This window comes from Plectropomus leopardus, chromosome 23 (assembly GCF_026936395.1).
Source record: "Plectropomus leopardus strain MGB_pleo_1.0 chromosome 23, ASM2693639v1, whole genome shotgun sequence".
In the NCBI taxonomy this organism is placed as follows: Eukaryota; Metazoa; Chordata; class Actinopteri; order Perciformes; family Serranidae; genus Plectropomus; species Plectropomus leopardus.
Window position 1 is genome coordinate 16,605,729 of NC_142198.1, and position 25,172 is coordinate 16,630,900.

Genomic DNA, 25,172 nt, shown 5'->3' on the forward strand with positions numbered 1-25,172 from the left:
AAAAAAATAAAAAATAAATAATATCTATCTATGTATATATATACACATATTATATACACACATTATATATGTGTGTGTGTACATATTATATATATAACCCCTCTAAAACAACAGATTTCTTTCAATAATTTCAGATTTTCACTTAATTTTCTCAGATGTTTGATGTGGTCAGTTTCTTGAGCGGCCTGCTAAATGCAGTCATTCCCAACTGGTCCAGTCCCAGGGTCCAGATTTCTCCGAAGTCATTAGTTTAAGGTCCACGCATTTAAAATTACCACGTGTTCAATTTTATTTCACAAAATGTAAACAACACATTGACACAAAGAAATAAAACATATTGCAAGAATAAACAGAGACAGCACTTCAAAATAAGAGCTCTGCGCCAGAAGTTCACTGTTCAAAATACAATGTTTTTTTTCTACAAACTTGACATGTTTAAGAGTCAATTGTGGTCCGCTCAGAATGGACCCATGATCCACCCATTTGGGAACTACTGCTATAATGTATGTTTGTATATTTACAGTATATATACATGGACAGGTGAAAGATAAAAGTAAAAACCTGAAGAAAGGACGAGAGAAGCATGACGCCTGGAAAACATTGCATGCATGAACAGTGCGTGACAGCAACCTCGCTGAACTGCTGCGTCTTGCACGCTCACCGTGTTCACATTGGAGGCATTGTTGCTGCAACACATCTGCAGGGCTGTCTGTTATGAGTACTGTATCTCCACAATCATAAGCACATGTTATAATCTATTTCCCCCTGGAAAAGAGTTTCTAAATCTCAATGGGACTATTCCTGGTTAAATAAAGGTTAAATAAAATAAAAAAAATTCCATTCAGTTATGAAGCCATGCAGCTCCTGCATTATCAACCATAGGGTCCTTCAAACATTTCCAATAAAATGCCTTGTGTCAATAACTGACGGGATCTTATCAACAGAAAAATTGTCAGAGGGCTTTTATTTTGACACGGAAACAGGAAAGCTTGAGACACATTTGTATTTCCTAATGTCTGTGACACGAAGATGTTGAAACTTGCATAAAAGGTGATAAAGAGTCAAAATAAATATCGAAACACCATTTTTGGTGTCTATGTTTGCTGACAACTGCGTGCGCTGACAAAATGATCGTCATTCCACCGTTTCTATAAACGTGCTGCACAGACAAGCCGCTGAGATGTGCCCGCATATTTTTATCCCAACTCGTCACATGGCGCCGCTCTGTCAGTGACCCTCCGCGTCTTCTTATGACGTTTCATAGTGTATCAAAACAGCGTCATAGTTTTCGTCCAAGCGCGTTCTCATCTCACGCCGTCCAGACGCTCTCTCGTTCCACGTGGAGGATGGCTTTTGGCATCGTGCTTGTACGCCGAAGGCACTGACAGAAACGAGCTATTTGACGAGTTTGGACTGAGAAAAGACTGGATGTGCCTGACCGGCGCTGCTCACAGAGGCCGTGTGGCTGCTCTGATCTGTTCACATGGGCGCTGGAGAAAAATCAGCAGGTTCTGTGAGGCTTTCACGCTGCTCAAACGTGCCCTAACATTCACATACTTCTTTAAGAATTTAATAAATTATACTTTAAAGCTATGGCTCATATGTTTCAGCCTTCACAGTCACCAGACTGTGGAGCTGCGATTTAGACAGAGTCAAATTAGGGAATGTCTTTTGGAATAATGGTTTTGCGTCTTTAAATACATTTCCAGAAATCTGCAGATTGTATGTTAAAACTGTTCTGGAGGCTCACAGTGGCTTGACACCTCATTAAGTCAACTCATGTTGGTTTTTGGTGTTTTAAGGTTCGTCTGCAGCTGTCGATGAACACATACTGGCTGTTGCAGGGCAGGAAATACCCAGCGCAGCACAGTCTGTATCAGACTACCTGGATCAAACTCATCTTTTTGGGTGCATTTTGTATCAGTCTTTGCTCCAGGTTGTGGCTCCAACTAAGTTGCGTTAATGGGGACCTTGCACAAACATTTTTTTTAACTTATTAGTTTTGTGTGGCTTCATTAAGTGTCTCATTATAGGATACAGGCCTCACTGGCAGTAGAAAGTGAGCACGTTCTGCTGGTTCCCTCGTATCAGCACCGCAGGGCAGTGGAGGCCACAGGTCAGAGTGTCCAGCCAGGCCATGTACAGAGCGCTCGGGCAGTCGCTGTGTGGCACGGGAAGGCTCCTGGGAAAACAACGGTACATTTAAATGAACATTACAAAGCTGCACGACGAGAACAAAGGCTGCTCTTACTTGCTTTATGAGAAACATATTATATAAGTCAAATGAGTGGTTTGCACTGCGTCCAAAAAAAAAGCCTAATCTCTCCCATCTCCCTCTCTGAGTCACGCTGCCATGGAAAGAGCCATTGTTTGGTGGCTTGTTGTGTATTGATTTGCATTATTTACATAATTTTCATCTCCAAACACTGAGAGAGAGTCCTGTATGCATTTGTCACCTGCTTTAGAACTTTATTCACAGCCTCAAACTAACAGGAAGAAAAAAGGTCAAGGTTCACATCGACTTACAGCCGTGTTTTATTCAGACACTCATCTCACAGAAATGTTTAATTAAGTACTTTTTAACAGCTAGAACTCCTCTTGTGGGCACCCATATGGATGCTGTATACAAACAGATAATAAAAGACAATATAGTGAAAGACAGTCACCATATTATATAATATGTCTATATATTTTTTTAACAAATGCCATTCAAATAACCAAGCACAGATTATGAGACAATGCACCCCTTGGTACCTACAGCAAAAGCTCTACCACTTCTTTTAATCGGGAGCAAAACACAGAGACTTGTTGTTTTTTGCATCTTTCTGTGGTTTGATGTCTGTTAGTTTTTGTTTTGTGTCTACTTGTGGCTGTTTTTTGTCTCTTTAAGTCCTTTTATGTATTGTTGAGGTCATTTTATGACTCTCTGAGACATTATTTTATGTATTTTTGTGTCTTTTTGTCATTTTGTGTCTCCTTTTGGTTATATTGTGTCCCTTTGAGGTCATTTTGTGTCTCTTTGAGATCATGTTATATCACTTTGAGGTAATGCTGTGTCTTTTATTTGCTTTGTGTGTCTTTCTGAACTTTTTACTCACACAAGCACGAGAGCAGCGTGTTGAGAATTCCTCCGGATGATTTCATTCAGCCTGACTTTTCTCTCAGACTGTGAAGGAAGAAAAATTATTGGGGACATTTGACAGAGTTTATTCACAGTGGATGACATTAGAAAGAACATCATGTTTTTGCACATGAATGATGTTTTTACACACACCTTAAGTCTGAAGGCATCAAACTCTTTGTCTGATATTTTCCATGGAGAGTTATCTCTCAGTTCGTTAACTGAGACCTCTTCCTGCTGTTCATCGTGTATCCTGAAGGGGGCGACACTGTCCACAAACCTGCTCAGACTTAGAAATGGTAAGAACAAAAGGTCAGAAGTCAGCATGTGGTTCAGGAAAGAAAGAATTTTTTTTTCTAAATCTAAGCAAATTGATTTGATTTCTATCAAAAACGTGTTGAAAAGGCAATGAGCTACTTAGCAAAACATGGCCCCAGAACTAACAAGAAATTAGTAAAAAGTTAAAAGGAAATTACCTGAAAATAATAAAAGTAAAGTAAAAGCAAGAACAAGCAAGAAAATAATTTAAAAAAAAACCTAAAATAAATAAAAAAATATATATTTAATGTATTTTTAACTTACCACAATTTAAAAATGAATTATAATGATTAGAAATAAAGTTTCCTGCACAGTTTTTTTTTTAATTTCCCCAAAAACATTTTGTTATTGATGTATGATTCCTTTGTGCATCAATACAATTTTTACATTCCCATGCATGTTGCGTACTGTGTAAGCAAATGCGAAAATTTTCCGTTCTTACTTCTTGGCATGTGGACGTCTCTCGCTGTCCGTCATGACTATAACGTCGTTAATATCCAAACGAAACCTCTTCAGCAGAGCAATCATCCTAAAAGAAACAATGACCAAAGTCTCAGGACAGAGTTTTTCATATGTCATTAAGCATACTGTCACACACTTCAACTGAAAAGCATCTACAATCTGGAGAAAGAAATGCATTTAAATAAAATAAATTTATGGGATTTAATAAACAACTCTCTGGTTCAAAGAACAATATCCTGGTCTCACAGAAATATCTAACATGACCTCTTAAGTCAGCAGTATGTAGTGGTGGTGTTGTGTTGTGTTGAAACCATGGACACAATGTGCATAGTAAATTGGGTCCTTTGTTGTGCCGCACACACAAACTCTTTGGTTCAGCAGCCACAAAATGGATGGTGGTTAATGTTACGACAACATAATCAGTAAAAAGAGCATGAAAGTCCATATAAGGAGGGAAGTAACAAACAAACAACGGACTTTCACCCAGGAAACTGCTGTTTGTGTCCTCTGTGAAAGTAACACACAGGACACAAAGCAAGTTGTGCTAAAAGTATTCTTATAATTTTTCACCATTATTCATTATCATTTACTTATCGTAGAGGGCAATAAAAGATAAAAACCTACTTGTTGCGGCCTTCCTCCATGTTTTGTTCATCCCCTACGATGAAGACCCTGACCTTACTGTGGTGCCATTGTTTCCGCCTGGTGAGCAGGTAAGGCACCAGCAGGGTCAGACCTTAAAAGAGAGGAGGAGGAAGAGAATTAACGACAGCTAAGAAGAAGCTATGATGATTTTTTTCTCTGTGTCTCTGTCCAATCAGTAATACAAGACAAAGAGGAGGCTCCTCATGGTGTCCACTGACCATTATTGTACTTAAGTTTTTCAGAAACTGAGATGTTATATATTGGTTATTACATATATAAATTCATCATTGCATTAGTGTATTGTACTTTTTATTTCTCCTTCTTCTTTTCATTTCTTTTTATTTATTTTACCATTTTAATTGACTTTTTATTTGTTTGTTTTTTTCCCTTTTATTTGTGCTTTTATTGCTTTAACTTCTTCTCTTGCTGTTTTTTGTTTATTTCTTTGTATTATTTGATATTGCCATTATGCATCCTGCATCTTGCTTTACTTGTCCTCTGGTTTTTATTTTATCCTGACTCTACCTTCGTTTCTTCTTGCCTTTATTTAATAGGACTGTTTGACTTTCCATTGATGGATCATGGATGGATCAATGTATCCTGTTTTCACTTTGCTTTGTTTGTCAAAGCACTTTGTGAACTCTGTTTTTAAAAGGTGCTATATAAATAAAAGTATTGTTATTATAATTATTATTATGACATTTTTTTGAGATCTCACCTCCATCATCAGCTATCCAGTAGACGTCGATGGTCTTCTTCCCCTGGTCATTCTGAAACACTGTCCTGATCTGCTTGCTGTCGCCTCTATCTGAGATGTCGTCAACTGCAACAGCAAGAGGAGGAAAACTGAGGTGCAGTTTGGACTTGTGGGACATGACTTGAACTGACTTGAAGTCACACATTTAATTACTTTAGACTCACCTTGACAAAATCAAGAGACTTGCAACTTGACCTGAACTTTTACACAAGTGACTCATGACTTCGCTGAGACTTGAGCCTTGAATATATTTGATAACCCCTACACCCCATCCCCCAGTCCAAATACTATAAAGCAATTTATTTAAGATGTGTGCCACAAGTCAATTAATTTCTCTTCATTTCCTGAATCAGTTAAAATTAGCCCTAATGTGTTTGCTTACTCACCTGACATCCTCTCAGGAGATTGCTGGTCGATATTTTCAACAGAGTCATCTGACTCGAAGCCCTGGTTCACTGGGGGACAGACATTACATCTCTCACCATTGTTTTCTTTTTTGTAGAATAATAATAATAATTTACAGATATGTGAAACTGTAAGAAAGTATGCAGAGAAAAATCAAAGAAATGATGAAGTCTGGATTTCTAACATTCAAAATCAAACTGGTCAGAGATATCCAGCCCGTCCATCATCCGCAAGATGCACAAACAGTAGTTGGAATCGAAGGTATCACTAGAGAAAAGAAAAGCAAGAGAAGTGGAGTAAATTAAGATGGAAAAAAAGTCTGCAAAATATGTGTTTTTCCCTTTTTTTAACTACACTTACTATATGGTGTTGATATAATCTTCAAGGCTTTCAGGAGTACTTTCCCTCCAGTTTGCCTTGAAGCCGAGGACCAGAGTGTTGGGTTTCAGCTTTCCAAGACCAGATGCCTTGAAAAATGTCAAATGAGTGCAACAAATATATTTAAACTTCAAGGCTGTGATGCTCAATATACAGACTGTGGGCAAAATCTGGCCCTTGATAGAGTGCTGCGTCAGCTGAAGAAGAGACGTCTGCAGATAATTTGGCTCCAGATAATAACTTCATGAACAATGAACACTGAAGGAATTCAAACCAAGGTAGGTTTCAGCTGGTTGTAATCTACAACCTCACAACTAGATCCCACTAAAATCTGCCTAAATCTTACACACTGCTTCTTTAATACAGAAACTGAAGGTAGATAATTCCAAGTTTATGCAATCGTACATTTGCAACTTCTTGAATTAGAGATGTTTTACCTGCATCAAGTGTCGAGTTCCAACTCTGAGGCTGTCAGCGTTGAAAGGAGTATAAAAGGAGCGCACCTTCCTCTTGTTCATCCACTTCAACAACCAATCTGTCACATCCTGTGGCTGAGTGTGCCTGTCCTGCTCCTAAAGGACAAGGACATTTAAAAGACAGACATGAAAAGCAAAGTTTACATTAACATTAAGCAAAACCGGTAGAACATGTTGGATGAAAAACTACGCAAGAATGCTGAGAACTGGATAGTTTCTTTAACAGAAGGATATAGGTCATGTCTCTTATTTTCCTGTTGGGATTAAAGCTGTTGAGATTGACTGACCGTGATTATGTCTCCACAGACCATGAGGCTTATGTGCTTTGTGAAGGAGCCGACAAAGTCCACCAGGGCTGGTCGCTGATTCGGCGGCCCAGTCAGGACGAGACATTGTGGTCTAAAAGGACACATCGGAAAAATCTAAGTAGATGTAAACACACTATCATTCTACTAAATGAGAAGGATTTGATCAAATTCCAGTTGAAAAATAGATTAGACAAATACTACAGAGGGATGTCTTTATGCTAGAGGATTAAAGATGCATGATATAACTGTGGTTTTTGGACACTCACCTAAAATTCTTGACGTGATCCTCGACACCAGACAGAGAGACGGAGTACGACAAAGCCATGTTGTATGTACAAGCCTGGACTGACGAACCCCAGTTTACCTCTTTGGGTACCAAAACATACACACAAGTATGAGAGACAAAACTATAAGAGTTGTTTGTCTGCAACTCATTCAGACTTTTTGGACTTACTTGGCTTATTGTAGTTGACGTATCCAAACAGGAAGAAGATTATGCAGAAGGTGGTGAGAGCAGCCCACCAGGTAAACAAGAACATCAGCACCACGGAGATCACGGCTCCAAACAAAGCTGTCCATTTACTGTAGTAGTGAAACGACGGCCTCCAACCTAAAGGGGACAGCAATGAGTAATAGAGTGCCCGAGGGCTGACATTTTTCTGTAGGCTGTCACAGAAGTCAGCTCCGCCCTGGTTTCCTTGTTAAAAGGCCTATGGGATTTTGTCAATAGATTTTGAATTATGGAAGACAAAGAGATATGTTGTACATAAACGTTTATGATCCTGTCTCATTTTGTTCAGCAAGATAATCTTCACAAATGAGCACCACTTGTATGATTTTTGAGACTTGAATGCAATCGACAGAAGTAAAATGCTAATAGGCTAGAAGCTAACTTAACCATGGTCTAATGACCAACGTGGCCACCATTTTGAGGCGTTAAAGCAGAGTGGCAAATGGGTATGCAACAACAACAAAAAAAAAATCGTCTTCAGAAGGGAAGGTGGATTGGTCAATTGATGTCGGTTTCTTTTTACCCCAACTGCTGTTTGGTAACCTTAAACCTTTAGCCATGGCGGTGGCCATATAGAAAAGCTCATATGGGTTGTTTTTGAAGGCAATGACAAACAGGTGACTCACCGGGGGAGTTTGTGATTGAAGCGTGAAAGCAGCTGAAGTTGATGAGGCTGTAGGAACACAGGAAGAAGTTGGAGATCAAGGCTGCGATGGTGTTCAGCTCAGCTGCAACGACACAGGAGAGAATAACCAAAATGCATTACAAGTCCAAACCTATATTAAGTTAAACACAAACTTATGAAAACCTCTCAAAGATTTTGTCTTTTCTTTAAGATTTAATTGTTGTAACAAGAACATAACACCTATTGTGAAGAGATTAATAATCAAAGGAAATATGTGTATTAATAGATTCTAATAACAAAACAGCCATCATATTAAATTACACCCACCGATGAGAATGAAGGCCACAGCAATGACATAGCAGAGTATATAGGCCCGCAGTGGCTCGTCATTTTTCCCATAACCCTTAGCAAAGAATCCAATGTACGGGTATATTTTGTCCCTGCACAGACACTGGAAGAAAAGGCAGAACATATAAACTTATAAATCAGTGCATTATGTTAGATTTTACAACATTTATATGTATGTTATATACTAACATATGTATAAACAGACTAATAGACTCTTTATTTTATAAACTTTTCTGTGTGTTGTTGGCCTTTTGAGAGATAACTTTCACAGTATGCAAGTACCATGAAAAGCTTCATGAACATGATATGTCAAAATATGTATCATATGTGTCTTTAAAGTCAATTTTATTCTTTTTTTGTCTTTTCTGTCATTGTGGCCATGGTCTAACAGTTCAACAATGTTACAAATCTCATTCTATCTAAAACTAAGCCTAATTTCATCACCTAATGCTCTAAATAGCCAAATTGTCTTATTCAGATGTTAGTTAGGTGGTGCTGTTGATTTTCGTTTGGCGAAATAGTGTAAAACAGTTCTAACTGGTTTTCTACACCAGAAAGGTTAAAACAAAAATAAACATTTTTCAAGCAAAGAATTGGATAAAGAATTTTATATACAGACAATGTGCCAGTTGGAAGATACTCTATGACACAAAAGTATGCATTAACCATCTTTAGAAATGCTGTGTGTTCTGCATGTAAACCGGCTTTAAACAGGATGCAACTCTTACAGATTGTAAAGTTTTATTAATTAAAGTAAAATGTCTCACCTGAAAGACTTTAGGGGCAGATACGAGGAAGCCAAGAGCTGACGACAAGCTGGCAGCAAAGACACCCGCAGTGACGAGGTAATAGAAACCTGACACTTGTCCCAGTACCTAGTTGAAATAGTAACCATTAAAAATGAATTATAATTTTTTGTATAACAGTTATGAACACAGTTTTATGAAGACAGAGTATAAACAGACATTTAAGGAAAACTGGCTCATTTTACAAACTCAAGTATAAGAGCTTTGGATAAAAAAAAAAATGGAAATTGTATTTTATTTTATTTATTTTTATTCCATGATAGGCAGAAGGCCTTTAGGAATGAATGGTACCTTTAAGTTGGTGGCCAGACCATATTTGCAAGACTGTGACTGGATGCACTCTGTGAAGTTCCAGCCCAGGTTACAAGTCAGACCCACACAGCCATCAGTGATGTTTCCAAGCAGCATGTCTGTAATATTGCCAGAGGCGTCCCGCACAACACATGACCCTGGAGTAGGATCAAGACAAAAAATATTCTTGTCATGATGTAAAGGGATAGACGACTTATTTTGTCTTTGAAAAACTAACATGCAAGATGAGCTGGCTGCCAAAGAGGAAATAAAAAAAGCCCTCCTTTTTCAGCTTCGATGATTGCTCTTGTACTCATGCTGTATGCTGACGACACTGCCCTTTATATGAGTGATAAATCCCTGCGCCACATGCCTCCTTTCTCCTTTCCCAAACTAACTAGCACATCGAATAATCCCCACCAGTCCAGATAACCACACCGATCAAATTAAAAGAAAAATCAATGAAAAGGGTTAAAGCCAGTTGACTGACTTGGCATGGCTTACCAACAGTTGCAGAAATAACTAGATAGCTCACTGTTGTCCAGAAAATAGCCATAAGGGTGCCTTTGGGAATAGCAGTAGCAGGGTCCTGAAAAAAGAATAGAAATAACACACAAGTCAACATTCATGTATTTCTTGTTGCTTGCTTTGATGAAAAAATCATTAAATTTTTTTTCACTTCCTACTTTAAGGTCACCGGAGATGTTGGCTCCGGAGAGGATGCCAATGGTGGAGGGGAAAAAAATGGCAAACATCGCGAAAAAGCTGTGTCCTCTCCAATCTGGTTTGAGATTTGATATGAAGATTTCACCTAATGACAGGCAACAACAAAAAACAACACCTTACTTAACTCTGATTAACATAATTTATGGATCATAAAATTTTCAAACTGAGGATGGCATGCTGTATCCAAAGGCAGTAGTTTGTCCTGACAAGCCTGAACTTACTGCGGTATCCAAAGATGCCTTGGGACTGTTTCTCTAGACTGGGTGGTATGACTGAACCCACCAAGTAGTTGGAAAATGACACCAAGAGAACAATAAAGAACACAATCTGGGTCTGAGAGACAGAGGCAAAAAATGGGTAAAACAAATGATGTACAGAAAAAGTTGAGAGATTTACGTAACAAATCCGTCACAGTATGTCAGCGTGTACTCACCTTGGACTCCCACTCCATTCCAGCCAATGAAATGAGCAGAAGAATAGTCACTGTGATCACGCCCATAATACGGACATCATTGATTTCATCAACCATGACAACACCAAACTCCTACATTAAAACAACCAAATTATTCACACATCCTTAAGAAACAATTAAATATGAAAAGTGGAAACTGTCCTTTACCAGAATACCACCAAAAAAGTCATTTGTCATCTGCTCATTACGACCCATGTTTATTGTTAGGCGGCGAGCTCTAGTGGTTATAGTTATTATGACGAGAGCATAAGAGGAAGTCTTTTGACATAGTATAAAGAACGATAAAGTGTGTGTATTGTTTGAAGGATCGAACAAACATAGGACTTTATCCAGGAGATGCCCATTTGTGTCCTGTGTAAAACTAAGAGTCAATGTTGAGTTATTTTAGTATATTATGACACATATGTCAAATGTCAAATGTCATGTGACAAATGTCAAATTACATAAGTAACTTATCTCAACCCGAACTATAATTATTTTTGTGAGCCTAACCAAGAAGTTTTTGTCTATATACAACTTTTTCACAACAGTAACTTGGAAAAGCATGAATGGGTTGGTTAAACACAGTGGCTCAATCACCACGAGAAAACACCATGAAGGATGAGTCAAACACAAAAGGATCAGCAGCTTAAACTCCTCTTCGAAATTGAAACCAACTACAAGAAGTGTGTATTTTCAGAGAAATGGGTTTTTGGACTAATTACTTTTTTGAGGATAACTAGCTATTGGATAAATGGGCTTTCGGCCCAATGAGACATTTTTTAAGCTCTTGAATTATGGGTCATCAAAACAATGGCATAGTGCCTAAAATAGTTGACCAGAAACAATGAAGGTGTGTTATCAAGGATCTTACCTTGTCAAGTATCTATATTTTTAGTGGTCATATCAAACAAACTATAATATATTCATCTTTACAGCACTTAAGCTTAATAAATACCTGCATTAGATCACGGACCACCTCCGCAAAACCAACAGTGTTGAGCGCACAGCCCAGAGCGTTGGCGAAGGAAAAGACCATCCCAATCGGTCCACCAATTTCAGGACCCAGAGAGCGGGAGATCATGAAGTACGCCCCACCTGAAAAATAACGTTCAACCACAACAAAGTGACACAAAGACAAGGGTTGTTGTAAAGATACTAGGTGTCTAATGTTTTCAGGCCTTAGTAAATGACTCTGCACAAATTTTGAGAAACAGGAAGTGACCTGAAGTCACCCTCCCGTTGGTGGCGATGGCAGAGATGGAGAGGGCAGTCACTGAGGTCACAACCACAGACATCAGGATAATTAGCCAGGTCAACACTGAAATGAGATGAACAAAAGCACTATCATTACTATGATGCTACTCGATGAAAACTCAATAGTACTCAACAAACGACGATAATCTATGTCCAGGCTTTTTATTCCTGATTCAAGGCCAGTTTCAGGCCAAAGTTTGGTAAAGAAAATACTCACATACTCCAGTTACTATCTCTACAAAGTTTACGGAGGTTGTGACTTGAATAGTCAGGATTGTTTATTTGTTTTGCCTTTCCAGAAAATTATCTTTTAAAAATGTGTTTTTACAGAGTGGTTCATTGATTGATTTCTTTTTGTTCTCATGCAACATAAAGTGTAAAAGTATGGAGAATAAAGGGAGATGAATAAACTCACAAATGCCTGCATGAGAAGTAATCCACGATAGTCTGAGAAAAAGGATGACTCCCCAGATATTCAGCATGCATCGAACCTGTGACAAAAATTCATTAAAAACAGCTCAGTGAGATCTTTTTGAGTAAAATGTAAGATTTTTTTTAATATTTATCAGTTGGTAAAATAAGTGAAATAAACAGTGCATGAAGATTCTGACCATGTTTCCAAGTCTGTTTAGTTTTACTCACCATGACCCCAGTCACCCAGCCAAATCGAACAGGGGCTTTCTCCTTTTGAGTTTTTGAGCCTTCATTTCCTCTGACTGGTGGACTGCTGTCTGTAGCGGTGGCCACCAAACCTGCCTCTTCCTCCTTTGAAATATATATTTTGTACAAAGGAAAAACAATTAAATACCTAAATGATAATGTTATCTGTCTATAAACAGATATCTGCATATGTAAGTAACTGTGCAAGACTTTGGTATCTTAAGTCTGTAGTCTGAATTGCATTGACCACACAGTCATGTTTGAACAGGCTTTGGTTGTCTGCAAGTAAACTGTTTGTGTTAAGAGAAAACAGGCAGAATGCATTTGCCGAAATGCAATCTCAGAACCCATCAGCTATCATCTGATGACAACATAGCTTTTTATTAGCAGTTTTTCTAATTTATTGGCATTCATATGCAAATATGTGCTCACAGAGATGACATCTCTGAATTATGAGGTTCTATCTGACATTTTTTCAATATGAATAAACATGGTAAATATTATTTTTTTGTTTGATATATGCCTTTTTGGACTTTTTATTTACAATAGAAAAAAGTTCAGTGCTATGCAATGATTGGCCATTTTGCATCCAAGGGGCGGTACTGAGCGAATGGTCACAATGATTCCCAAGAGATGGAAAACTTGCCTCAACTGCTCTGCGGAGAGCTTCAAGAGATGGTCGGCTCCTCGCCTGCTGGTTTGTTAGCGTGCTATCATAATGCTCCAGCTGTGGCACCAGATCTAACGAGCTGTAGAAGGAGGATCTCCGCAGCTCCATCCTTGTGTCCTGGTGCTCCGAGGCACTGTTGGAAAATAGGTCCAAGCAGAGGTTTTATTTGAAATAAAAAGGGGAAAATAAATCTTGCATTAAATGCTGATTTTCTGATTTTGAAAGTATGATGAGCTGCAATTCCCTTAATGGTCACTAGATGGTAAAAATCTACCAATGTGATGTGAAATACAGTGAGGCTAAATTTGACATTGGAAGTATGTTTTTTCAGAGTTTCAAGCTTAATGCTCTTTATTTTGTCTTCTCTCTTCACATATTTACACTACCTAATGATGACAGCATAAAAATACAACAGCATTACAGTCAACATGGTTAAGTTTAATATTTAGCAAAGTTATTATACAGTGAGTGTACAATGATTGTGTACTGAACTGTCATCTATCTCTGTAAAACTAAAAAAAACACCAAAGAACAAACAAAAACATTCAGCATAAAATATAAAAATTATTATTTTGACTCAAGTAAATCCAACAACATTTGATTAATCAGTGTGTAGGCTAAGATGAGAAGAAATGACTAAAATGAACACAACAATTCATGACTAATTCTATATTAACAAAAGCATATACCAAGATTCGGAAAAGCACAAACCTTGAATCCACGTCCGAGACAACAATGGTTGGAGGAATTTGGAGGTTACCATTTTGTTGCTGGCTGATGGCGTCAACATGGTACGGAGAGCTCCTGAGGTGTCCTTCCTCACTGGCTCTGTAATGGACATGGGGGAGAGCACCTGGGATTTGGGTGCGTTTGGATGCAAACTGCCCCATCTGCACAACTTAATGATTCCTGTGTAACTATGAGGGGAAAGGGGGTAGAGAAGAAGCTGGTTAATAATTGTCAAAATTGTTACAAGTTTGTTAAAAAAAAAGAGAGACTAGTAGGTCAACAGACTAAAAACTTAGAAATGGTGGACACCAAAATAAGCCAATTTAGTACCCGACCAAATGTCTTTTTTGAGATATGATGTTGTGTAATGGCCATAAGTGTTTTTGCAAGTTTACCTTTTGAATATAAAATGTAAGCACTTCATCATTATACCTTATGACACATTTGTGTAAAATCTGACTTCTAAAGGTATGGCCAAAAACATGTTTTATGAGGTCACACTGACCTTCGACCACCAAATTATAATCAAGTTAAAAATGAGAGGATGTCTCTGTCAAATATAAGAAAACTCCCTAAAGGTGCTCTTTAGGTGTTGAATGAGCATATTTTCAAATATGCAGTAGTACTCCCAGAATTTGGTGTAAAATCCTTATATATAAATTTCACTGTAATCATGTGGATCCAGTAAAGCTGGTGAGTGTTTCATCACACTGATACTAATTCATACTGTTAAGAGAAACTCTTGTTTGACTAATTACTGATTCAGTAAGTCTTAAGTGCAGCAGCAGTGTGTGGGAGTCTTCTTTTCTACCAATAGTGAGCTTGTCTGCCGTGCTTCTGCATAAGAAAGAGTAAATGTGCTAGTAATTATGAATATAAGATTTCGCCCTTTTTTTGCCTCTAACTTAATACGTTTAATACAAATGTTTTTGAAAGCAAGTGATAAATATTTATAAATTAATATATATTTTGGATATTTTGTTGTATAATCTTTGTATCACTGTTTTTGTATTTTAAACAATATAATCCTTGGGCAACTCAACAAGCTCAAAGTCAGTGTCTGGTTTCTATAAATCTCAATGAATTTCTATGCAGGCTATGCATTGATGAGACAGTTCTTTTGATGAGTTTTAAAGTCAAATAGTAAAAAAGGGAAGTAATACTTAACACTAATATATATTTTTTTTTAAAAAAAAAAAGCAATACCCTAATATGCATCCAATCATAATACAGATTTTACGTGTGGTTAAGCAGGTCTATGATTCTGACGTGAAAACATTTAATGGCTATACTATTTACTAGAAAAAATTAACCAAAGTACTTACATGGGCTCTTTCTATTCCAGATGATTAAGCTGCTATGGATGAAATATGTTCCTTCTCTCATGTCACAGTAGGAATCATTATATTTATACCTTCAGATAGGTAGGAGACGCCCCCTCCCATCTTCCTCAGCTTCCTCCCTTCCCTTCTCCTGCGCGCGCACACGCACACACACACACACACACACACACACACACACACACACACCTTATCATTGTGAACACTCAAAGAAACAGAAGATAATTTCATAAAAGATAATTTAGCTTCTTTCTGATGTCATTTTTGTTTATTCGAGAAAATATGTTATATTAAATTAAGCATATGGCCTAAAAAAGACAAACCTTTAAAAAACATTTACATTTTTATCATTTTCACTTTGTAGAAAATTGGTAGCATTTTTAATATTGGTGACAATACATTACATTTTAACACAGTTTTTGTTGACAATATTTTTTTCCATGGCAAAGTAAACAGAAAAAACACCTGGGTGGTGAGTGTTAGTCACCACAGCTATACAGATTTTAAAGAGTAAAAGTTGTATAGCCAACTATGTCAAAAATCAAAGTACAAAATTGTCTATGATTTTCTTGGAGGCACACAACAAAAATGTCACATAAATGGTCAATTTGCAAGAAACTATTGTCTTTTTATTCACTGAGAGTTGTGATTACACCAGACTTGCTTGTTTAAGCTGTCGTTGTTTCCTAAGTAGCAATGATGTGTAGACGATGAAGAAACCGCCGCTGACAACGACTTGGTTGCATAAGAATCAATTTATTACAACAAAGTTCAGCATCCACCAGGCACCATGGTCTGCCTGGGAGAGGATTCAGGACCAATGCGAATCTCTCTCTCTTACAGCTCATGCATGTCTCTTATATAGGTGCCGGTAATCCGGACATCCGACTCCAAGGCCTACCCATCCATTAACCTCTGACCTCAAGATAAGACCCATATAAACAAAGCATAATACACCTCAAAGCCCTTATTACAAACAGTCTCATGCAATCAACAATTTGTGCAGGTTATTTATTTCAACAAGAAGGTTTCAAAACGTTTTAAAAATACAAGAAACATTCTGTTTAGTTCTGGTGAACCACAAGGTTCACTACTGGGCCCACTGCTGTTCTCTATGGTTCCAGCCTTTCAGAATTTTTTCTATGATTATACAGTATGACAGAAACATTAAGACAAAACAGTAACACCAAAGTAATCCCCTGTCTAAATCTCCAACACTTGTAACGTAAAGGTTAACAAGTTTAGGATCAGAATTTATTTATTTTGTTCAAAATAAATAAAGCAGCACATGTTTTCAAATGTCTGGCAATAAGGTAACACCATGCAGAAACCTGCAAAATTAAAAGTAGAAATACTAAAAACTGCAGTTTCTGAAATGGTCACTTAGGGCTTGCTCCCGAAGTCAGTCCCCTTGTTAAGTTACCCAACTTTACAGCAAAGATAAACATGCTTACAGCCTAAAACAAAAAAAACAGTTTTATGGCCAATTTCAAAGACAACTGTATGGGGGGAAATTTTTAGATAACTCAGCTGTTTAAATGTTATTAAGGCTTAAAGTTACACATATTTAAGGGTGGGCCTGCTTGAGTGACAGGCTTTCTGTGAAGTGTCATACAAGTCCATGAGTCAGATCCACCCGATGTTCCTCCATGGCTATACCCTCTCATCCAAATATGGTCACCTCTGGCTCCAAAAGAAAAAAAAAATATGGCGGCAGCCAAAATGCTGAACTCAAGGCTCCAAACAGGGGTCAACAAAGCAAGTGGTGACATCATGTCTTATTATTTTATACAGTCTATGACTGAAACATTTGTTGTTGACTCATTCTACTCTTCTTATCCAACATTAACTTTATATAAAAAATAATGTTTACTATGTCAGTAATACAGAATATACAATATTACTTGAGAAACCTCCAGTTTCTTCTCTGCTTTCACAAGTTCAAGTTAAGATGCTAAAATAATATGTTTGAATGTAGTATTGGATCTATTGAGGTACTGTACTATGACCTTTGCTCCTAAAACATGTGAACTCACAAACCCATAGTTTTAATGCTTTAAAATATGTGGCAGAAAATAGTTCATTAGAGCCAAATGACCAACTACAAGATACTAACAGATAGCTCTCTAACAGAATACTGCTCAGACATACACTGCAAAATACAGTATCAATTTTATGCCTTACATTTTGGAAGAAAAAAAAGTCTATAAACAGAGACATGTCAGAAGGCTGGAAGAGTGAAATCTGTAAGACACTTAAAACAATATCTTAAAATCTTTTCATAAGAGCATGTCATTTCTTTAAATTTGAGTTTACATTGAAAAAAAAGGTTACATCAACCAGTTTCCCTTTTGGTCTCAAGAAAAGAGGCTTTTAGACTTCCATACTGACTGACTTATTTAAGGAAGGAAACTTCTTGCAGTGTATTAGTCATAGTGCCAGCACTCAGCTATTATTAAACCTGCACCCTACATGCTCATAATGCCATTGTGCCCTGGTCAAAGTCACTTGTTACACCCACACTAGTAGAGGAATCACTAAGGTAGGTGTCTACACACTGTCTTGCTCCAGAATGAGATTTTAACCATTTGTAAAAAGTAAAGACACCACTTACAGTAGTTAGACTGCATGCTGCTTATCTATCATGTATCCAGGATGACAAATTGTAGAAATACCGCATGCTTTGAAATTATTTCAAAATTGGATACAACTCATTATAGTGGACTAAGAGGCCATTTGGATAACGAGGATTGTGCAACAGTCGGACACTTGTGTGTTGAGACATCCTCTTGCAGCATTGCTAAAGGGAGTGACTGACATGCTCGTAACCTTTTGTGAACTTGGGAGCGTCAGTCAAAATGAGATTGTTCACAGTTCATTTTGTAGGAGAGGTTATTAGAAAGTGTAAAAATCATTTGCTTGACAGTAGACGATGCAATGTCAAAGTTAATAAGAGCAATGACTAGATATGTGACATTTCCAGGATTGCAGCGGTCACACTGATCCTCCCTGCTGTCCCTGGCTCTCCCTTTTTGTTCTCTGACAGGAAACGTCTGTTGTCTGACAAGCGGGTGGGTAAAGTCACACAAGTACAGCAACAAATAATGTAAATAAACAATGAGGATGAGGAGTACGCAGAGGAAGAGAGAGAAGGTTAAACAGGTATAAATGATTTTAGGCAACACCATGAACTTGCAGCCAAAACCAAACACATGATGAAGATACAGAATCCAAAGCCTGTCAGCATCCTCCTTCATTTCTCCAAAAGGACACAGATCTCTTACATCTTTCCCTCACACTCAGACAGCCTCTTCAATCGTCTACACAGCCCTCACGAGGAAGAACTATTCATGGACTGTATGAAACGTCACCAGTCAGTGACAGCTGAGAATGTAGCCATTTGTAGTGTTATGATACACCGCAAGACGGCACCTGCCGTGAGAAGTGGACGGGAGGCATCAGTTGATAACACAGGCAGACAGAACTTGTTGCGTCCATATGATACCTTGTTGGCTGGTGTCAGGTTGTAACGCTGCCGATAATGACATAATGTAATGAGCAGGAAGATCCTATGGATGAAATATGTTGGGGTGGTCGGGAGGGGTGTTAGATGGGTCCAACAAAGACAGACTTTGACCCTAGGTGTTAGTGTCCTCATCCTGTCTAGTTAGTTTTTTTCTCACTCTTCAGATGAAAGGTCACAACCTCTGCAGCCACTGTGACAGAGAAGAGCTTGGCAATTATCAAGAATATGTGGGAGAGAGGAGTGGGGTGTGACGTCACCATACAAGCAAAGTGAGGAAAGATACTCTCTAAAAAGCAAACACAGATGACCTTTTATAAGTCCTCACCAAAAAGGCAATTATTGGTTGTGTAAAAGGCTAAAATGGCAGATGTTAATATGTGTCTGTCAAAGGATGACCGCTGTATGAATAGTGACTATTATTCAACAGAAGCAAAACAGCAAGCAGCATGATGTGGGAGTGTTGCTACAGGTACCAGTGAGACTGCTCATGACTGAATAGTTGGTGCAGACCTTCAAGAACTTGGACAGATGACAAAATTTAAGTCATCATGTCCACCATGAACTGGCCTTTAAGGAGGATGCTGAGATAGATGGTTCAACTCTGATGCACAACCTTGGCTTGCTCTTTGCATCGTCCCAATTTTAACCAAGTTGGAACGCTGAATCAACCAAACCCAACATGACTCAGGGCAGAAAGGAAGGCAACAACAAGCATAATTAAAGTCTGGGTAAAGCAAAAACAAATGTGTGTAATGAGTTGGTCAAACCAATGAAACATGTAATATTAACCACCCAGCCAAATCTGAATGAACAAGAGTTGGCAAGTATAAAAAAGTAGGTTTAAAACCATTTAAAATAGCAGCATTTTCTGTTCTGAAATGCCAGGGCACATCCACTGAAGGAGCTGAAGCAAGATCAATGAAGCATTAGTGGCTAACATAGTAGAATAAAGCAGAGACACACACCCCGAGCTTAAGAATAAGAGCTGCTTCAAGGTGGCAGACTTTCATTGGCAGCGAACAGCAGGCCAGGCAGCCAATTTGGGCTGAAAAATTGAAAGATATATTAGCATAAGTAGTATAAAGTAGCATTAAATAGAAATACTCAAGTAAAGTGCATCAAAATTGTCCTGACGTTCAATTCTTCACATCCCACTACAGCAAGGAAGTTTACCGTTTTCACTGGTGCATCAAAACCCGCTCAACTTTTCATGTGCTTCCACATCATTTGCAGATTTTCCTACATTTCCCAGTAAACCACTCCCAGCACAGCTCATAAACTCATTGTTGGTTATGCAGATAAGAGGACAAAGCAGAGTCAGTGACAGCAACAAGACCCTGAAAGTTTTTCTGGTAATAATAGTGAGTGACTCCTTTACTGTAGTTGTAGTTTACTGTTGTTTTATCTCTGTGACACATGCTGATGAAACACGTTCTGCAGTTAAGTGGGAAAAAAACTGATTTATCAGCTGCCAGTGCTGGTGCTGTAAATGTTCTTTCCAGAGGTGTCACTGAGTTGTATCACCGTTTGCGGCTTGGCCCAACCCTGCTGAAAGAGACAGTCATCCGCTGACATTTCAGGAGCTGTTTTGGTGATAAATCCCTCGAGCTGTTTCTCAAGCCTCTTCTCTTACCGTTGTCTCTTTTCATCCGAATCCTTGAACCTTTCCTTATCTCTCAGCACACAATGTGGTGTCAGCAGCGAGTAGGGACTACTTCCAAGTACTGCTCTGCGGAGGGTGATCTACACAGGTAATATCAGGCCAGGCATGGAGCCAAATTTAGGAGCATAGATGCACTGCTTTCGTTCCAGGTGCAGGGGGCACTCACGCTGTGCAGAATGGATGAAAACACCCGTCAAGATGAGCTCCTCCTGGCTGAGAGCTTTGAGCTGGTCCTGTTAGGGCAGCCTGCAGAAGAGAAAGTTCAAGAGGGCCCCCCATTTCTCCGTGCACAGGGTGCTTAAGAGGGACTCACCGTGTTTTAAACCCGGTATATACTATCCGATTTTGGACTGTCCTAGACAAAAGATGACCAAGGAGGCTGTGTTCAAAGACAGCCTGGGATGAAATTCTGACTGTCAGAAATTTGGGATGACCATCTCACTGAGTGACTGCTGCGTCTACAGACCAGCCAATAGAAATGCGGCATGAAATGATGCATTGATTACCACAACAGCATTAAGTGCTAGTAGATGCAGATACTAACTTTGAGCTCTTGTTGAAATTTGAAATTTGAAGTTGAAAAAATTTGCGTGCCAAGCTGACCTGTTTTCTCCAGCCACAGCCACGTCCACATCCTCCTCGTCTCCTTCAAACATTTTTTGACACACATAAATGCCATTATAGCATGGGCTCGATTTGTTTGTTTCTCTTACCACTGCAGCGGCGTAGATGGTTGACGCACGCAGATTACTTTTTTTTTTTTTTTGAGTATTGATGTCAATGACATACATTGCATCCTGCAATTCAGCAGGTGTTATCACCGTACAGGCTTCATACACCAAACCGGATGTCATACCCAAGTTTCTTAATTAAATCCACATCACACAGTGCAGCTTGCACTAAACTTATAAACTCGTACAGTCTGTTGTAGCTGTAGGAGTTAGATAATATTATGTCTCTCTGTGACCATGGACTGCATAAAATAATGGTCATGGCTAATGTAACGTCACCCATTTGTTTGTGGACCACCGTTTTAAAGCATTTTGACTGTTGTCATCTTATTTTTTTGGAGCCAGGGGTGACCATATTTTGAAGAGAGGAGCTGTGAAGGAGCGAGGGATGGATCTGACTCACAGACTGTGGGGACGCTTGTCCCTCAAGCTGCCCTGCCCTTAAATATGCATAACTCTGAGTTTTCCCGAAATATCACAATTGTAACGAATGTTAAAATTAGCAATAGAAATCAAAACCACTTTTGTACCAGGCTGTAAACATGTTCATTTCTGCTGTAAAGTTGGGCATTTTAAAATGGGGGTCAGTGGGAACTGCGTTTTGGAGACAGCTATTTAAAAGAACTGCAGTTTTTGATGCTTCTGAATCAGTTTATCATTTATTCTCTAGATTTTGAATTTGAAATCCCAAATCAGAAAACAAAAAAATGATGTATCATTTTGTTATGCATTTATGAATCTGATAAATGAAAAACACAACACCCAAATGTTTTTCAGATTTTATGCTCAGATCAAAATGAATCAGACAAAATCAAGTTTTTTATTTCCTATTTTTGATATGAGCATAAAATCCAAAGTACAAAACACAAACGGTTATTTATTTTTTGGTATCCTATTGATAAATGAATAACAAAACAACTAATTTTCCAATCCTGGATTTCAAATTGAATATCAAGAGTACAAATGATACATGGATTCTTCCAAACTGGCTTCATTTTTCATTCTCGGAGGTTGCAGCTTCTCTACTTATCATCCTCTTGTTCACATGAAGTTTTGCAGATTAACCTTCATTTAAATCTGAATAACGCTAAATAGAATTCACCAATAAAATCAGGTTAGAAGCAACTTTTGTGTTTTTGTTCTGTTGACCTGTATGGACTTACATATTAACTTACATACTGTACTTTTAATTAAGTTAACATTATAATATAGTGTATGACTTTTTTAAAGTTGTGAAAAGCAGGTTTCTGCTTTTGAAAATAATATTATCAATCATATCATAATAGATCTCCAAGTAAACTGTTATTCACAGGTGAACAGTTATTAAAACTTTCCATTGTTGGTCTCAATGCAGCTGTATCTATATTTGGCTCCATCTTCTGGTTCATACAAGAACAGCAGAAAACAAAAGCCGTTTCGGCATCTGAACTGTACCGAGGCCAAGAGGCCATGCTTGCAATAATTATTATTATCATCATCATGATCTCAGGGTCACGATTTTATTTAATATGGCTATTGATTTATGTAATTTTTGTAATTATTTTTGCTCAAAGCTCTTATTGTTAACATCAAGCCTCATTATTTCCTCTTCTTTTTTTTGGATTAACTTATTCTAACTTATTACCTGACAATAATAAAAATGCCATCAAAGTTCTTAGAGCCTGTAATAACACCTTTAAATATTTTTAAATACCCTTTTGTCTCACCAACAGTCAAAAGCCCAAATATTTTCAATTTAATTTTATAGAAGACTACAAAAATCAGCAAACATTGAGAATTGAGAATCCAGGCCCAGTGTATTTTTAGCACTTTGCAAGTAACATGGCAGCTTTACTTTTCACAGACACAAATACTTAACTTTAATGGCTTAACAAAGCCGGTTCACTGTGAGAGATGCGGACACTGCATGCTTGAGGCTTGAGAACCGTGCAAGTTGCAGGTTCGTCTGAGAAGGTTCCTTTTTTGTGTGTTTGTGTTCCTCTCTTGGGGCGGTAGGGGTTGCATGTTTGACTTACCCATTTCTGCTGGATTGTGATGCAACATCCTCTGCAAAGCTGCCGGTAGTAGTCTGCTCTGGCCTACTTTGCTTTAGATGTGGGTAGTTTATTCATGGGTTAAAGGTAAAAAAAAAAAAAAATTGTTAAAGTGCAAAAATTAAAATTCCTTCAAGGTCTTCTTGGTGTGATGAAACTCTGTCTGTTCTGGTGACCCCGGCATCTCCCAGGTGTTTTCCATCAGCCACTAATTATGAGTCAGAGCTGTTCCCACTCTGTGCTCTCTAACTGACCAAACTAAAAGACTTTTCATATCAGTAAATTTACAAAACACCCAGCTTGATGCTTTAAAAAGTGAGCTATAACAGAGAAGGTAAAGCCATGACCATGATTTTTCAAGTATGTCTGAACCCTTTGAAACCTGGATGGGCATCTGTTTTCTTGTGCAGCATTCTGACGCTTTTCACAAGGACCTAAACCTTCGAAACCTGAGCAAAAAGGTTTAATTCTCTTGGAATTGAATTGATTTCAAACACATGGGAAAAGGCAATGTGAAAATTGTGAGAAAGTGGTAAAAGGTGATAAAAAAAAAAAAACAACTGGAAAATTAATGTTAAAGGCAGGGGTTTAGAATTGTTCTTTTTTTTTTAAAAAAAGGGAAAAATGTCAAGAAACTATATTTATGGTCATTAGAATTATATATTCCACATATTTTACACAACATAATAATATTAATTATTATTATCATTATTATTATTATTATTGGCTATTGATTAATTTATATTTTTAAATATATATATATATATATATATATATATATATATATATATTTGTTTTTCTCTTTAAGGTAATTTCCTCGTTTTTGTTTTTAACTCTCCTTTTGTTTTTGCAAATTTTCAGGTAATTTTAATGTAAATTTTTACTAATTTGTTGCTCATTTTGGGTCATTTTTTGTTAAGTTGCTCATTGCCTTCGTCATGTGTTTTTGAAAGAAATCGAGTCGGTTTGCTCAGGTTTCAGAGGGTTAATTAAATAATTATTGGAGCAAATGAGTTTATTCTTGCTTTTCTGTTTGAATGTTCAATTAGGTCAAAAGCTCTTTGGATGTAAACACCAACAGACTCCCAACAAAAGAAGAAAAAGAGATCCTGAGTGGAACTTTTACCAGGTTAACCAGGGGTCAAACTGTATGCACGAGGCAGCAATAGACGTCAAGTGAAATTTCGGTAAATTCCATGTATGAGAAATAAAATTTACTATTTCACTCTCCAACACTTCTGTTTACCACTTCAATCCAAAATGTTGCTTAACGAGGTCACACAAGCCACAACGAGTCTACTGCCTTTCAAGAGAGTTTTGCCCTATTTATCTGCTCACAAACAGCTTCCTGTCATCAGTGTGGGTTTGAAGATAACAAATAAACAACTGCTTTTTTTGATCTGCTTTTCAGTCTAGATTATTCTGTTAACTTAAAGTTGTCTGCAGGAACCAGGCAGCACTCAGCTTGAGGAGCTCAAAGTGCCAAAAAAAAACATTTGAAAAACTCAACAGCAATGTCTCTGTCCAAAAACCATAACCCAAGTTACTTATGATAATCCACAGACCTTATTGTGAACAGTTTCAGGTAGGAACTATTTGCTTTCTACAGAAATACACCCACAGAAGGAAGAGTGCATCTACTCATGGGCAAGAGGCTCAGGTCAGTGCGCGATGTAATGTCGTCGTCCTCAGCTGAGCTGTAACATTAACTTGCTAAGTGGTGCTAAGCTAGCAGTAGATGCACGCTTGTTACTGCAAGGCAATATGGTTGGCAGAAAGAAAATAGTTCCTATATGTTTGTTTAGTTTTTCAAATGTATTGTTTTGGTACTTTAGGCACCACAAATCCAGTGCAATCTAGTTCCATCAATTTTTATCTAATAACTAAAGTATGAAATTTCGAGAAGTAATAATTGTGGTAAGATATAAAAGATCT

General features: G+C 37.8%; 1 protein-coding gene across 1 annotated transcript; it reads right to left on the reverse strand.

Annotated features, from left to right (window-relative positions):
• Positions 1-219: 219 nt before the first annotated feature.
• Positions 220-23,496, reverse strand: LOC121961842 (solute carrier family 12 member 3). The gene is made up of 29 exons (XM_088073934.1): positions 23,220-23,496; positions 15,270-15,417; positions 13,927-14,132; positions 13,192-13,348; positions 12,528-12,650; positions 12,301-12,376; positions 11,854-11,949; positions 11,587-11,726; positions 10,611-10,721; positions 10,399-10,510; positions 10,138-10,262; positions 9,956-10,040; positions 9,452-9,609; positions 9,122-9,229; positions 8,334-8,457; positions 8,008-8,109; positions 7,325-7,480; positions 7,137-7,236; positions 6,850-6,961; positions 6,524-6,658; positions 6,069-6,175; positions 5,893-5,975; positions 5,690-5,758; positions 5,265-5,369; positions 4,526-4,637; positions 3,882-3,968; positions 3,275-3,410; positions 3,099-3,166; positions 220-2,182 (listed from the first exon to the last, which is right to left on the reverse strand). Exons 3-29 carry the CDS (start codon positions 14,103-14,105, stop codon positions 2,044-2,046), a joined length of 3,105 nt encoding a protein of 1,034 aa, XP_087930060.1. The 5' UTR covers positions 14,106-14,132; positions 15,270-15,417; positions 23,220-23,496; the 3' UTR covers positions 220-2,043.
• Positions 23,497-25,172: the final 1,676 nt, after the last annotated feature.

What these genes read in the sequence shown, in the direction of transcription:
- LOC121961842 (XM_088073934.1), bottom strand. Translation starts at nt 14,105, where the DNA reads ATGGGGCAGTTTGCATCCAAACGCACCCAAATCCCAGGTGCTCTCCCC. An exon ending in GTCTCGGACGTGGATTCAAG is followed by an intron (nt 13,349 to 13,926) that starts GTTTGTGCTTTT and finishes ATTTTCCAACAG; the next exon opens with TGCCTCGGAGCACCAGGACA. An exon ending in GATTATATCAACACCATATA is followed by an intron (nt 5,976 to 6,068) that starts GTAAGTGTAGTT and finishes TCTTTTCTCTAG; the next exon opens with TGATACCTTCGATTCCAACT.